Source organism: Pristiophorus japonicus, chromosome 14, assembly GCF_044704955.1.
Source record: "Pristiophorus japonicus isolate sPriJap1 chromosome 14, sPriJap1.hap1, whole genome shotgun sequence".
Taxonomy (NCBI): Eukaryota; Metazoa; Chordata; class Chondrichthyes; family Pristiophoridae; genus Pristiophorus; species Pristiophorus japonicus.
In genome coordinates, this window is record NC_091990.1 from 24,396,617 (window position 1) to 24,411,984 (window position 15,368).

The window sequence follows — 15,368 nt, forward strand, 5'->3', positions numbered from 1 at the left end:
AGACGTCAAACTGAAGCCCCATCTGCCCTCACAGGTGGAAATAAAAGACCCATGGCACTATTTTTGAAGCAGGGGTGTTCTCCCTGGTATCCTGGCCAATAATTATCCGTCAATCAACCTGAAAAAGTAGTCACTTCATCAAGGTGACAGCTAGTGTCCATGGAATCAGGACCCCAGCAAGGGCCGGGGGGGGGGGGGATGGAGACAAAAATACCTCACTTCATGGAGCTATAGAAATGAACAAGTTTAATTTAAGTCACAGCTACATATGAATCATCAGAGAAATTAACAAATAAAGTGTAAATCACGTGTAAACAAGTTCACAAAAAAGTTTCTGTACAAAACACTTCCATTGATACACAAAATATCTGAAGTTGCCAAAAAAAAACAAATACGCAGTAACTTTGGTGCAAATTATGTATGTCAGTCTGTCCCTGTAACATTTTCGACCTGCTGTTTGACTCAAGTCAAAGGATGTTGAGCATCTGAGCTGAGAGCAGTCTGATTTCTATCGGTTGACCCCCAAACACTTATCCAATAACATTTGGCTTTCATGGGAGGGGAAGATAGAGGTGCAGTGACTCCGTGCAAACTTCCTCAGTATCAATGGGCACCAGTTGCTTTTTTTTGATCGATGGGCTTCAGGTTTGTTTTCCGTGCCCCTGCTGACAATTGCCTCTTTCTGTGGGGTATCTTTGATCACCCATAGTCTAGAGTAAAAACAGCACTAACATTTCTGATGGTCCAAACTCTGTTGTTTCCTTATAACTGCAAGTAATGTTTGTTGGGCTGATAGATCGCAAAGTAGAAGTTACCACTGCTGCGATTGCCATCAAACACTTAACACACCCGATTTAAGTTGGTCACTGCATGATTTACTGTTAACCCAAATAGCACTGATATATAATTTCTACCCTTCTATTTGTGACTCAAGCCTCTTAGGAAGGGATATGGAACATTAGATTGCCTCATTTCTTCCAATCATGAGGCTTTTTAAAAAAAACTTATTTGGGACTTGAGGGTAATGAAAGTGTGTTTGTGGAATAACAGGGTACACTATTGATTGCCCACTCTGGATTGATTCTCTGCAGCTACCCATCCCATGTGGACTTGCTGCCTTTCGGTTTCAGTCATGATCCTAGCACATGGTTCTCTGGTTCCCTGGCTAGCAATGATATTTTCTGTCACTCACTCTAATCCAATGACATTCCAAAGAGGGAATTAAGACATAGTTTTTTTTTAAATGACCTGTAATTGAATCGATCACAAATGCTTTAAAAAAAAACTGTTGCCCATAATATTAACCTCCAACGGAGGCTGCACTTGGATAGAAAGCAGTCACAGGAAATGCTCTATGAAGCAGAGTACGGGTTGGGAATTATATTATCAGATCATTCTATTCTCCCCCAAACTCCTGTCTTTGTACCCATGGGTGTCAAACTGGTCTACGAGCAGCTACCAGGGGACAATGGAGGGGCAGGCTTAGACCTGCTCACACCACATGGGATCATGCTCCTCCCCTTACTGTTGTAGGTTTCACTTTAAAAGATAACATCTAACACTGCTAATGTAGATTGGCACTGAACTGTATGAATTTATAGCCCTGAGCTGGTTCCGTGAGAACATTTGAGAAACAAAGATTTCTAGAGGTAGATTCTGAACTGTCTGGTTAATCAGCCTGCAGTCTTTTTTTATCTTAAAACTGAGTCACATTAGCCGGTAGACTGGCCAAACAGAAGATTAGAAAGAAATTCACGCTGTTTAGAAACCTGAGTAATGGCTTTAGATCTCTAGATATGTGTAACAGGACCTTGTAACATAAACATGTGTCTGCTTCCGGGTCCATACAGAAAAAGCTGGATAGTTGATGGTTGTTATTAAATGTGTGTGTTTGTGTGTGCCTGTGTGTGTGTGAGATTGTGTGTATGTGTGTGTATATATGTGCACGCTTGTCTGTATGTGTGTGCCTGTGTGTCTCTGTCCGTGTGTGTATATATGTGCGCGCTTGTCTGTGTGTGTGCCTGTGTGTGTGTATATATGTGCGCGCTTGTCTGTATGTGTGTGTGTGTGCCTCTGTGTGTGTGTATATATGTGCGCGCTTGTCTGTATGCGCCTCTGTGTGTGTGTGTATATGTGTGCGCGCTTGTCTGTGTGTCTGTGTGTGTGTGTCAGAGAGAGACAGAGCTCAAATCAAATGAGTAGTACTTCGCAAAATGGCAATTTTCAGCTTCTGGCACCCTCTTATTTTAAAATGAGCAAATTGCCCAACGCTGAGCATTTGGAGCTATTTGTACTGAAGCCCGTATATTGAGATTCTTCAAGATTCCACCCTGATCTTGTCTCACTGAACCCACTGCTGACTGATTTATAATCCCAAAGCACAAAGGCCCAGTGATTCATTGTGTGTACACCTCGGGCTCAGCTTAAGCCTGTGTGGCAGCACATTTCACTGTGTAATGGAACGCTGGCAAAGAGTTGAGGAAGGACATAAAATATTTAGGTAAAATCACTGCACTTCTAGTGAACAAATACAGCAAAAAGGAAGAATAATTCAAGTGGGCCCAGTTCAAGAGAAGTACTGCTTTGGTTTGCAAATTGTCAGGGCTCTCAATTTGCCATGAAAACCACTGAAACCATGGGCCCTTGGGAGCCATGGATAACACCCATCAAATCCACTGAAACCATGCAAATCATAAGAGCCATGGACATTATCCACAGTAGCCATGGATACCACCTAATGATATCCCAGAAATTAGGGAAATTGTAGAACACATTTTAACCATAATAGCCATGGGGCCCATAGTAACCATGGAAACAATGGGTGTAACATGGCTAGGGTTATTCAATAAAAGCCAAAAAATTTATATTTTTTTCTCTGTCTTTGGGAACCAAAGATGAATTCAGACACAACTGTTCAGTCATAAATGGTTATTGGGTTTGATTATTCCACTATACTTGGTCAACAGCGGTCCATGTTGGTGACACCGGCAGCCATTCATTGGGCTATTAAACAACATCACTCAAAAACATTCAAATCCAAATCCAGTGTAAAAGACAAAAGATAAATCCATATTCTCAAAGCAACAGATAAAACTGAGATCTTTGTCCTGCTACCAGTGGGGTTTAGAGCCCAGTGTATGACTATTTTATTTTTGTGTGAGGAAGTCTAGAATGTTTCTACATTTTATTTTGTTTTCTTTTTACAAAAACTAACTTTAAAAAAAATCAAAAGTAGCAATCTTTTTTGCCGTTTTTATATTCAAACAGAATTTTGCCCTGAGCAATCTTTACTGATCACCTACTCACAATAACCGACATGTTCAAAAACACATGTTCTACTTAAAAACTCTAAGACTTGCTTAAATCACATCCTTGCTAAGTCTAAGCCCTGAGGGTTCTTTTTTGGTACTTTTATAACTTGTCTAAATGATCCTTTTTTGCCCCTTCCAGTTTGGAAGCTCCAAGTGATATATATATATATATATATATATATCTTTATTCTTTGTTTTGTTGCTTCTGAATCTATTTTGATTTTACATCATTCAGCCAGCTATAAAGTACTTCAGTAAGATGAAGAAACATTTGTTGAAGCCCTTGCCATTTGGTTAGGTGGCTTCGGCAGGTTTTGGCAATAGAAGGGCGCGTGGTACTTCAAATCCCCTGCCCTCTCTATCTGATAGAGACTCACTTTGGACGCAGCTCGCTCCACCACTGACACCAACTGCAGTGTGCCCTGTGTAAATGCACACATCGTACCCCATAGTATGCCCGGTGTTGACCAGTTAGAAATGTATGGAATGAGGTTAGCTTTATTACTCCAGTTTTGCAGAGTGGCAGACTGCAAGGGTATGGTAGGAGGAAACTCTCTCGGTTACAGCCCCACTGAAGGAGGGATGATGATTAAAATAATGGGGAGGGGCAAAATTGTGGAATACCAAAGGGGACACAAAGCTTTAAAGTTGGAGGCAAATTTGTGTTTATATTATTACTGATTTTTTTTTTGAAGATGCCATTGGGTGCCCGAACCATTAATTACATCACAGTCAAAACAATGAAAAAAAGAACTGGATGGGAGGTAATTAAAAAAAAATACAAACAGGAAACAAGTCCATTTCACAAGCACTGGAGGGTGAAGGAGTGCTGCCTTACTTTTCTCTTCCAACAAAAAAAATCTATCCTCACCCCATTCTGCACACAAGGCAAACATTGAACTCTCCTGTCCCAAACCAAAGAGAAGTTTCTTGATACCTTGCGGGAAAGGGATTCATCGAGTACACCCCCTCCCCCTAAAATATAACGAACTTCACCCTCACAACCAAACGGCAAGAGTTCAACTTTTGAGATTGCGCGAGTACGGTTTGCTGGTTGAAGTCAGGAGGATCCAATCGCCTCCTTTTAAAAGAACCTTTGATCCTCTTGACCCACGTAAGTCAGGGCCAATGACGTTGCTTTACACCGTATTGTCTCTACGTGATCTCGCACGAAAAGCGTTCAGCCTGAGAGTAAACCGGACCGTCAAATAAACGCAAAGTCACAGACACGGATGTCAAGAACTGAAGGACAATTTGTTCTTCTGATGCCAGTTTGAAAAGCAGAAGTTTTTAAATAATTACATAATTTTCTCATCGCCAATACCGCAGATATCAATCAATTCCCACATTTTAGTCATTCTGAACTTTATTTAACAACAAGGAATGTTTTGTTTCTTAATAAATAAGATATAGGCCGTAGAAGAATAAACTCATATCTGATTGTCTTTTAACTGATAAAAAATATATACCATTTTCTGTTGCATAAATATATCTAACACACCCTGAGAAAGCAATGAAAGCACAACTGGTTATTACAGCAGAGGCTGGGTCTACACATCATCCCCACCCAGTAATGGCCATGTGTTTGGGGATTTTTTTTTTGGTCTGACTCAATTAATAAGAATTCACGAGAACCACAGGAGTCGATTGACAATTTGTCAGCTCGTATAACAGAGGTTACTCCCTCAGGTAGATTAAACAAACGCTCACGCGCACACACATACATACACTCACACGTAAAACACAGCCAGATAATCACTACTGCGATTGGAAATACTCTGAATCCACATTTTTTTTGTGGGATCAATTCTCTCAATGTAATGAAATTCCCTTCGAGTTTGTCCAATAGCTGCCTGCTCTGAGCCCCGATGATATTCCCTGCTTGGTGAAGAAATTGTCCAATTAGTCCCAGCACATGATAATGATACTATGCAATTATACACTGGCTTCTTGCTTGACCCTGACAGGCAGAAGAGGTGGTGGACTATGGTGGAATAGCATTAGATTGGAATTCTTGGTCCGCTCATGGAAGCCAATGGATGGAAGGTTGTCTCCATTGTTCTTGTAACATGTCGATCTGAATTGGTCCTCTTTATGGTCCTTCTCTAGGCCACCGACTATTAGCTGCTCAGTTACCACCTCCATCTCTGCTACTGTGGTATTCTCTTCCAGTCTTTCTGCTTTCTCGCTCATGTCAAACTTATCGATCTCGTCATCAATCCTGAGGAGTTGCTCCTTGGACCAGCTGGTCACTGAGGCCATGGGGCAGTTGCCCTTCAGGTGGATGTTCAGGCTGCACTGGTGGATGTAGCACTTTGAGCAGAAGTGACACTTGTATTGCCGCTCCTTGTTGTGTAAGCGCCGGTGCAGCTTGAGGTGGACGAACTGGGTGAATTTTGCTGAACACTGCTTGCACTGATAGGGCTTTTCTCCGGAGTGGAGGCGGAGATGGGTCTTCAGGTTACTGGTACTGCTGAAACGTTTGTGACACACCTGTCGCAAGGAAAGATAGAAAATCAGTCAGGACAACCGTATCAGAGTAGGCGAGACAGAAAGAAAGACTTGGATTTATATAGCGCCTTTAACGACCACCGGGCATCTCAAAGTGCATTACAACCAATGAAGTACTTTTGGAGTATAGTCACTGTTGTAATGCGGGAAACGCGGCAGCCAATTTGCGAACAAGACAGAGAGGATGCAAAGGAGAGAGGCTTTTGGTCTATTATATTACTATTTAATCAGTATTCATGGATCTGTGGATACAATATACCATAGTGGTCTTTTTTTGTGTGAATTAGAGATGGGACTGCCTCCCCCACCCCCGGAACCCGCCCCCCCCCCACCCCCGGACCGCCCCCCTCCTCCCCATCCCCCCCCACCGATAGAGAGGGATCAATAGAGAGTACAATCAAGCAGGATATAAATCGGGCGTCTGACCCAAACCCGTTGTCCACGTTGAGTGTGTGTTAGGTTAACGTTGAGCGCTTCATATTCTGCTTCCTGTTTGGAGGTTTTACAACTGTGATGGCCTGTATTTCATGAACGTTTATTTTGTTCCTCTCCATTTCCCCCACATCCCACTCTTCTCCTGAAGACACTGAACAGCGTTGGGGTGCAGGGTGCCCAGAAACCAGCTGTGCTCTGGCACCTCACTCAAGCGAGCCATTCTTTATGTGGGAGCCTAGAAACTGGTACACGTTCTGGCATAAAACAGGCGTAAAATGGACGCTAAACAGGCGCAATGCTGACAATTTAGCAGTGGGCACGGCCTGGGCCCAACACGTGTGGGTGTTCAGGCCACTGTTTATTTTGTCATGCCCCATTTTCTTAGGCCTCCCGGGTAGCCACCTCAAACAGGCCCAGACGAATTTCTACCCCCGGACGGAGTGTATGGATGCTATTTGATCATGGAGTGTATCACAGCTACTCACAGCCGCACTTTGCAATCAGCGCCAGAAACCTTGGCTCACTCGTTTTTAAACCACGAAGGGCTCCGTTCCCCTAATCACCTTGCACGAGCACTCTGCTTTCTTACCTGGCATTGGTGAGGTTTTTCTCCAGTGTGGACCAGGTAATGCTTCTGGAGATGGGCCAGCTGTGTAAAGGTCTTACTGCAGGTGTGGCACGAGAACGGTCTCTCTCCGCTGTGGACCCTCAGGTGGACCTGCAAGGAATAGAATGCAGTTATACTACAGGCTGCTGGCGACAGGGTCTGTCAAAACTGCAATGGCAGCATCTGCCCCTGAAGTGAGGTAGTCATTCTCTTTATGGGAGGGTGACTCATTCCTTTAAGGTTTCTGTAATGTCACAGGCTCAAGTCTGTATGCCAATAGCTCAGTACCAAAAAGGTACGTGGTCATATGTCACAAAGGAAAGAAAGAAGTTGCATTTATATAGCGCTTTTCACAACCTCAGGATGTCCCAAAGCACGTTGCAGCCAATGAAGTGTAGTCACTTTTTAGGAAACACAACATCCAATTTTGCTTGCAGCAAGCTCCCACAAAAAGCAATACGGTAATGACCAGACTATCTGTTTTTAGTGAGGGATAGATATTGGCCAGGACACTGGGGAGATTTCCCTGGTTCTTCTTCGAAATAGTCCACTGGAATCTTTTACGTCCGCCTGAGAGGCCAGAAGGGCATCGGTTTAACGTCTCATCTGAAAAGCAGCACCTCCGACAGTGCATCACTCCTTCAGCATTGCAGTGTCGGCCTAGATCTTATGCTAAAGTTTTTGGAGTGGGGCTTGAACCCTTCTGACTCAGGAGGTGAGAGTGCTACCCACTGAGCCACGGCCGACACCATACTGAAAACTAAAGTTGAGATAGGAGATCAGTCAGTAGATTGTGAAAAGCTCCAGTTTCCACTTCATAGTTGATTGAACTTTCTTTGCTAAGTTTAGTGAATGTAGGGGTTTCCCTCCTTTTGTATTGTTTGCATCCCAATGTCATTCTGTGAAATGCTGATTAACACATTTTCCATTTCCTCCCCCCCCCATTGCCCTGAAGGTGTGGACTCTTGCTGGCCCACAGCTCGACAAGCAACGACAGCCCTGGTGTGTCTCATCCCAGGGGGAATTCGCCCATGGGAGCGAGAGGTCAACAGACTCCACCCTGATCCTGCCCTTGACCGACATCACACTTTCCAGCAGGACAATCAGGAGCAAGAACTCCGATTGATTTTCCCTTCCCCCCCACCCCCCCCCCCAGCCACCCCCACCAGCCCAGGGGACTTGTTAACACCCATATAACATCCCTGGCTGAGATCAACTAACTGAGCACAGGCTAGATATCAAACCTGGGGCCTTCCTGAGCATTGTGAGTGGATCCTTGCCTGGGGCAGTGTGTTTTCACAGTGACGGAATATCCTCCGTCTCAAATGCCACAAAGAGTTTTATAATATCCAAATAATTCTAAGTAACCACTACGTATTTTGCTCATCTTCGTTGTTTCAATAATTGCACAGCGAAACGATTTAATCAATGTCACCTTCGCCCCACAAGTAGAGTCTGTATGAGTCACCCAGTCGGGCGGAGGTTGATTAAGATGAACTTTTGAATTTAGGGTCAGCTTAGTTCCAGCAGTTTCAAGTCGAGATACAAGGAATGCGCGTCCTGAGCAGGTAGACTCAGATTACTCAAGGCTTCCTGTATCAGAAAAGTTTTGCCGAATGGTACGTTTTGTGTTTTTAAAAGACGCAGGCACAGCAAATTTTTAAAAATTCATTCTCAGCACGTGGGCGTCGCTGGCAAGGCCGGCATTTATTGCCCATCTCGAGATGCCCTGAAAAGGCTGAGGAGGTCGGCCGCCTTCTTGAACTGCGATTCTTTGCAACGGTTCAGAGGGTAGGTAAGGGTCATTCTCTGGATTATCAGTCCGGTAACATAACTATTACACTACCATACCCAGATGAAGTATTGTTGCTGAGTTTGACACTTAAACTGGCAAGTTCACTGCCTTGGGGACTTCTTCTGTAAAATTGTGGGGTTTCACAGAATCAGATCAGATCAGCCATGATCTTATTGAATGGCGGAGCAGGCTCGAGGGGCCGCCTGGCCTACTCCTGTTCCTATTTCTTATGTTCTTATCATACAGCACAGAAATAGGCCATTTGGCCGACAGTGCCTGTGCCGGCTCTCTGAAAGAGTATCCAATTAGTCTCTTTCCTCATAGCCCTGCAATTATTTCCCTCTTCAATTATATTTGGTCAACAAATCAAGCTATCTGGAGCATGTGCCGAAACTTTATCACTGGCTTCTGCATCGTGATAAATCACAGGCCCCTGACACAGCCAGAGAAGCAACGTCAGGTGGACAATGACATCATGCGTATGTTACTGAACCACTTTGGCTCAAATTTAGGGCATTGGGGAGAGGAGGGCTGCAGTTGTCTCGGAGACAGAAAGAGCCCAGGAAAATCGGAATGCAATTTTCATTATTGTGTGCAAGTAGTACCAGTTTTTTTGGAGGGACAAGGGTTTATGTCTGTAAGTCATGTGTCGACAAACCTGGTGGGACCAAATTCTGTCCAATGACAATGATGCCCCTTGACTTGGTTAAAAAAAAACAGGCTGGTGAACCAGCATCACCAGGAAGCGTTTGCCAAAACTGTTTTTTGTTTGAGCAAAGCGTAATTTTCACCTCTGAAGTGATTCGTTACTCTGAGTTCTGCATTACTCTGAACGCTGCAGTACGCCGCCATTAATTATACGTTAAATGCTAAGCAAAGGGAGAGATACGACCATGCTGGCCTCAACAATTTTTAGGTGGACACAATCTAACTTTCTTAAATCTTAGTTATCAATCTAGCAACTATTTTTGAAGGATGTTTAAGAATATTTCTGCATGATTGATTCTTTTCTTGGGAGGGTGAAGGAGAAAATAATATGCTTCACGGAAGGAGTTAGATAGTCCTGGCGATCCTGCCCACGTTAGCGCTGAGGAAACAAGCTGAAGCTTTAGCGCAGTTGCCCACTAAGAGTAGTCAGAGCTTGAGATCAGCGCCTTGCTTGCAAGCACACGGTAAAGAATACGCACCTTTAGGTTGGATAGCTGGCCAAAGCTCTTTGAACACACGTTGCACTCATACTTGATCTTCCCATTCTGTTTCTTCAGCGGGTATGGAAGTGACTTATAACCGGGGAAATCTGATGAAGAAATCTTTGGTTTGCTCAGATTCATTGCTTCCTCGCTCCCTGGAACCCACGAGGTAGCTTTCAGTTGCACCGACAGTTCAGAGGTTACTGAGGTACCGGACAGCGGTGAGCGGTTGAGAGGCCTTTCCTTTAGGCCCGTCACTGGACCCATAGGTGAGAAGGCACTAGTGGGGGCAGGGATAAGAATGCCCCTTGGCTGCTCAGGAACATGAAGCCTTTGGCCTTCTTCACTAGATAGCGCGACGGGCAGAACAGTCCGGCTCATCATGGGATGGGGGAGGCAGTCTCCACCCACAAAACCGCCGCAGGCTGGGGGCATCCTGCCAAAGAGGCTGAGGTTGGTCATGTTGTTCAAAGTGGCTGGACTGTTCAGGGGATGAATACTGTTGAAACCAGGTGAATAGTTGGGTAATATAAATCTAGGATAGTGAGGAGATAGAGAGCTGTACGGATACATATACTGATGTTGGAGGTGGCTTGGAGGTGAGTACATTGGGTAGGAGACCAGGCCTTCAGTGTGACTGTGACGTCCATTCATATGCAGAGGGAGTTCTTTGTGAGGTGAGGTAGTTGAGTTGGGAGACTGGATGTGAGGGTTTTGTTGAATAACAGGACTTCTTGATCTTTGGTTTGGACTGGTTCTGTATGAAGGGCTAGTTGTGCCCAGTGGCCTTTCATTGTCTAAAACACCATTTATCTTTGAGCTGTTTTCTTCTGGCAGGAGTCTGGTCACTACACCTGGGTAAAGCTTTTTACTGAAGTCCATTATTTGGTTGTCTGGAGTGATGGGTGGTGTATCTCTGTCAATTATCTCCACATCCACTTTTTCTTCTTCATTCTTTGTGTTGTTAGCATATTGTTTTTGGCCTTCTTGAATGTCTTCTCTGCTCTGAGGTAGCTGGCCAGTGTATTCAGACACCAGATCCTTGTATCCCTTGAGATTTTGTTCTATAAAGAAAAATCAGATTGTTAATGTGGGGAAGTGTGAGCAGAATTATTACTGACTGGTGGAGGGAGATTCGATGAAGGGCCTAGACCCACAGTGCAAGATACCATCAAGATTGAAACAGAACGGTGAGGAGAAGAGCTGATCAAAGAGTAGTAATTAGGCGAAATCACACTTAAATTCCAAAAGTCAGCCGTGGCTCAGTGGGTAGCTTGCTCGCCTCTGAGTCAGAAGGTTGTGAGTTCAAGTCTCACTCCAGAAACTTCAGCATATAAACCAGGCTAACACTCCCCTGCAGTACTGAGGCTGTGCTGCACTCTCAGATGAGACATTAAAGCCAGGCCCCATCTTCCCACTCAGGTGGATGTAGATGATTCCATGGCACTATCCTGAAGAGGAGCAGGAGAGTTCTCCCCGGTCGGTGTCCTGGCCAAAATTTATCCCTCAACCAACATCACCAAAACAGATTATCTGGTCATTATCACATTGCTGTTTGTGGGATCTTGCTGAGTTCAAATTGGCCGCTGTGTTTCCTACAATATAGCAATGACTACATTTCAAAAATAGTTCATTGGCTGTGAAGTTTTTGAAGGCATCCTGAGGTAGTGAAAGGCGCTATATAAATGCAAGTTCTTTCTTAGATTGTGGGAGAAAGCAAAGTTGAAGAACTTAACAATTTGAGGTTATTTACAACCTTGATGGTGTCCTGCACTATGGGACTTAATCTTCACGTATGATTCCCACTGACTGATGGGAGTGAGACGGGTAGCTAAAAAATACACTGACAAAGATGATTTAAATAGAGAAACCCGAGGGAAATGAGAGAGAAACCATTTATATGGAGTCGTTAAAACATATTTCCCCACCCTCCCCACTGACAAGAGCGTGATGTATACAATGTTTATTCAGGTTAATGTATTTTGCCCCCGGTTCAATTAGTAGCGCTCTTGCCTCTAGTTCGGAGGTTCAAACTCCACTCCACGACTATGTTGTCACCTAGGCTGATGTAGCAATACAAAGATGGCCTCTGGGTTGGAATAGTGTGTCAAAAACTCAATGTCTAGGTCCACAGATGAGTGCAGTACCAGGAGGCAGGCAGCACGGGTGGAACTGTACCCCAGCTAGGAGTCAACTCCTCCGGGAGAGGATGGGATTGGGCTGGAGGTAGGCAAAGTGTTTCGCTCACTGAACCCAGGAGCCAAGAGTTTGACAAATCTCCTCGAGTAAAAGTGTTTCTGCTCATTTGAGCTGAATGCACCAAAGAGAGATTAACCATGCTTTGATCTGTGACCAAAGATGAGCCTCCTGATAGGAGGCAAGTTGAGGCAAGACACACTGAACCAGAGCTTCCTCTTTCGCTGGCCGAATCATTTCTGAAGAGCTTTAGGTGGGCGGGGTCCCGGTGCAAGGGCCTGACTAACTGTGGAGAGATCACAGTCATTCTGAATTGTGCTGAATCATATAATGAAACTGTGTGGAATTTAGTGTCTGAAGACAGTGAGACTGGTGGCTAAAAAACACTGACACAGATGGTTTACATACAGAAACCCGAGGGAAATAAGAAAGAAACCACTAATACTGAGTCATTAAATCTTCTTCCCCCGCCCTCCCCACTGACAGGAGTGCAATGGATACGATTTTTATTCAGTTTGATACATTTTGCATAGATGGGTTCGGCGAGATGATTTTAACGAGGTGTTCATCTACCTCAGATAATTGGCAGGTACACTGGAACAGCCTGTCCCGCTCTCTATTACCGCACTTACTGCGCTGGGTTAGTTTGTACGACAATGTACTGATACCATTGCTGTCCTGGATTCTGCCTGTCCCAGGAAGGTCAGAGGATGGCATGGCAAAGTCACAAATGCTACTTGAATATTAGCGTCTGATAGTAATGCACAGCATCAGTAACAGACGTGTTAACACAACGTATGCAATTCCTGTCTGCTACTTTAACAAGTGTGTCAACCTGTTCACTGTCAATCAACTATGGTTTGGAGCCCGTGTGTCTGACCTTCACACCTAAGGCAGGGGCTTAAACTCTGGGGTTGTGTTTTGGACTGTCCACAATTGAACTTTCATTGACCTGTTTGATACTGTTGCTGCGTTACTCTTGCTGCTTGTGGCCACCATTGGCTAATTCAAGGATCAGCGCATCCGCCTCTCGAAGGTTTTCACTCTATCGGGGGTCCCACTGCCCTCTCCCATCCGTCCAAAGTCATTGCCACTTTCTGAAGCTGGCCCGATTACTTACCCCCCCACCCCACCCTCCACCCGACACCCAGTGTTGGCCAGTCATGGGTAGCACAGAGTACTGTCATTACGGTCTCAGCATTTAACACTCGACCCGGCACCTGCTTAATACATCATCACTAATATTGTAAAGCTCGGTTTAACTAATGGTGCTGTGCAAATTCTGTGCCTACAGACTTACTCCATTGCTTGCAGACCCATGTCACAGTGTGAGGGGCAATGATTCCTCAGCAGGGTGACTGAGCCACATCAGCAAAGGTTCCTGAATATAAACCCGTTGTATCACTGATCTGGGCTGGAAGTTATTATTACCCATTGTGTATGGCCGCCTTACTGATGGGATTGGTGCATATAACAGGTAGCCCTGTAAAGCTGGGCTCATATAAAATCATACAGCACAGGAAGAGACCATTCGGGCCATCCTGTCTGCCGGCTCTTTGAAAGAGCTATCCAATTAGTCCCACTCCCTCTGCTCTTTCTCCACAGCCCTGCACATTTTCTCCCCTTCCAGTTATTTATCCAATTCCCTATTCAATGTGCTTCTGCTGTTCTTTCAGGCAGTGCATTCCAGATCATAACTCGCTGTGGAAAAGAAATTCTCCCCATCGCCCCTCTGGTTCTTTTGCCAATTAATTTTAAATCTGTGCCCTCTGGTTACCGACCCTCCTGCCACGGGAAAAAGTTTCTCCCTCTCTACTCTATCAAAACTCTTCATAATTTTGAATGGTAAATATCTTAAGCCTGTCAGTAGACTGCAGCTGAGTAATGGGGCAGGGCAGGGCTTATAGCTCTTTCGGCAGAATTTCCAACATTTTACTGTTTTTGTCATGCATGATTCAATCTTTCCCAGCACCTTGGTGAGACTGCGATCCTGCACTGCTCCCACTGATCCTGGTGTCAGTCCCATGACAGAGCCTCTAAATAACAATGAAATGGAGGGCCTCGCCGCATCAACTCCGCAGATTGCCCACAAGTTACGTGCTGCCCCGGCACGAGATTCGTCGTCAATGTGGAGTGACGTGAGCCAATCAGTTGTTGCAAATCAAACAACTCTGAGCTGAAGGTCAGTGGTTTCAAACTCCGAATGCTGCACAACCACAGCTGCAGTTCCAAACACACGTGTGGAGAGTCCATCACACCCGGTCACAGGCTACACCTTGATACAACTGTGTATCCTAACTCGCACCGAATCCCGTTCACCCATTATCCCTGTGCTCACTGACTTACATTGGCTCCTTGTCCAGCAATGCCTCGATTTTAAAATTCTCATTCTAATTTTCAAATCTCTCCACATCTCTGTAACCTCCTCCAGTTCTACAACCTTCCGAGATATTTGTGCTCCTCCAATTCTGGCCTCTTGATTTCTTCATTCAACCATTGGCAACCATGACTTCAGCTGCCTGGGCCCCAAGCTCTGGAATTCCCTCCCTAAACCTCTCCTTCTCACTACCTTTCTCTCCTCCTTTAAGACGTTACTTAAAACCTCTTTGATCAAGCTTTTGGTCACCTGTCCTAATATCTCCTTATGTGACTAGGTGTCAAATAACGCTCCTGTGAAGTGTCTTGGGACATTTTACGACGTTAAAGGCACTATATAAATGCAAGTTGTTTGTGTCAGTCAATGTGTGGGATTTCTTTTGACTTGTCATGTTCTCTTTAAGTGTGAGTTACTGTTCTGTCAAAGTGAGCCGCCTCATTTCTGGACTTTCTGTTCCGGTTATGAATTCTCAGTGGATGACTACTGTTTATAAATAGACTAATTTGTATTTTATTTTTCAAAGATACATTTTTCCTCAATTAACAAAAATTGCAGAAGTCAAGCTAGATTATGTAATAAGGTAGACACTGTCCTTAATTGTAGTGCTTGGTCTCAAATCTTTCTCAGACTGATGGGCTGAAAGTTTCCCTGTCTGTAGGCTGCAAGAGTCGTACAACATCTTTTGCATGAGAAGTTAAACCGAGGCCCTGTCTGCTCTCTCAGGTGGACATAAAAGATCCCACGGCACTATTTTGAAGAACAGCAGGGAAATTATCCCCGATGTCCTGGCCAATATTTATCCCTCAATCAACATCACTAAAAACAGATTATCTGGTCACTATTACTGCTGTTTGTGGGGGCTTGTTGTGCACAAATTGTGCTGTTTTTCCTACATTATAACAGTTAGCAAAAGTACTTCATTGGCTGCGAAGTGCTTTGGGACGTC

General features: G+C 44.6%; 1 protein-coding gene across 1 annotated transcript in view; it reads right to left on the minus strand.

Moving 5' to 3' along the window:
* Positions 1-229: 229 nt before the first annotated feature.
* Positions 230-15,368, minus strand: part of LOC139279783 (PR domain zinc finger protein 1-like) — a 58,026-nt gene continuing 42,887 nt past the window's right edge. The window contains exons 4-6 of the mRNA XM_070898994.1: positions 9,847-10,913; positions 6,847-6,975; positions 230-5,804 (exon numbers count right to left, since the gene is read on the minus strand). Coding sequence (XP_070755095.1) covers positions 5,247-5,804; positions 6,847-6,975; positions 9,847-10,913 — 1,754 coding nt within the window. The 3' untranslated portion in view covers positions 230-5,246. The remainder of the gene's footprint in view (positions 5,805-6,846; positions 6,976-9,846; positions 10,914-15,368) is intronic.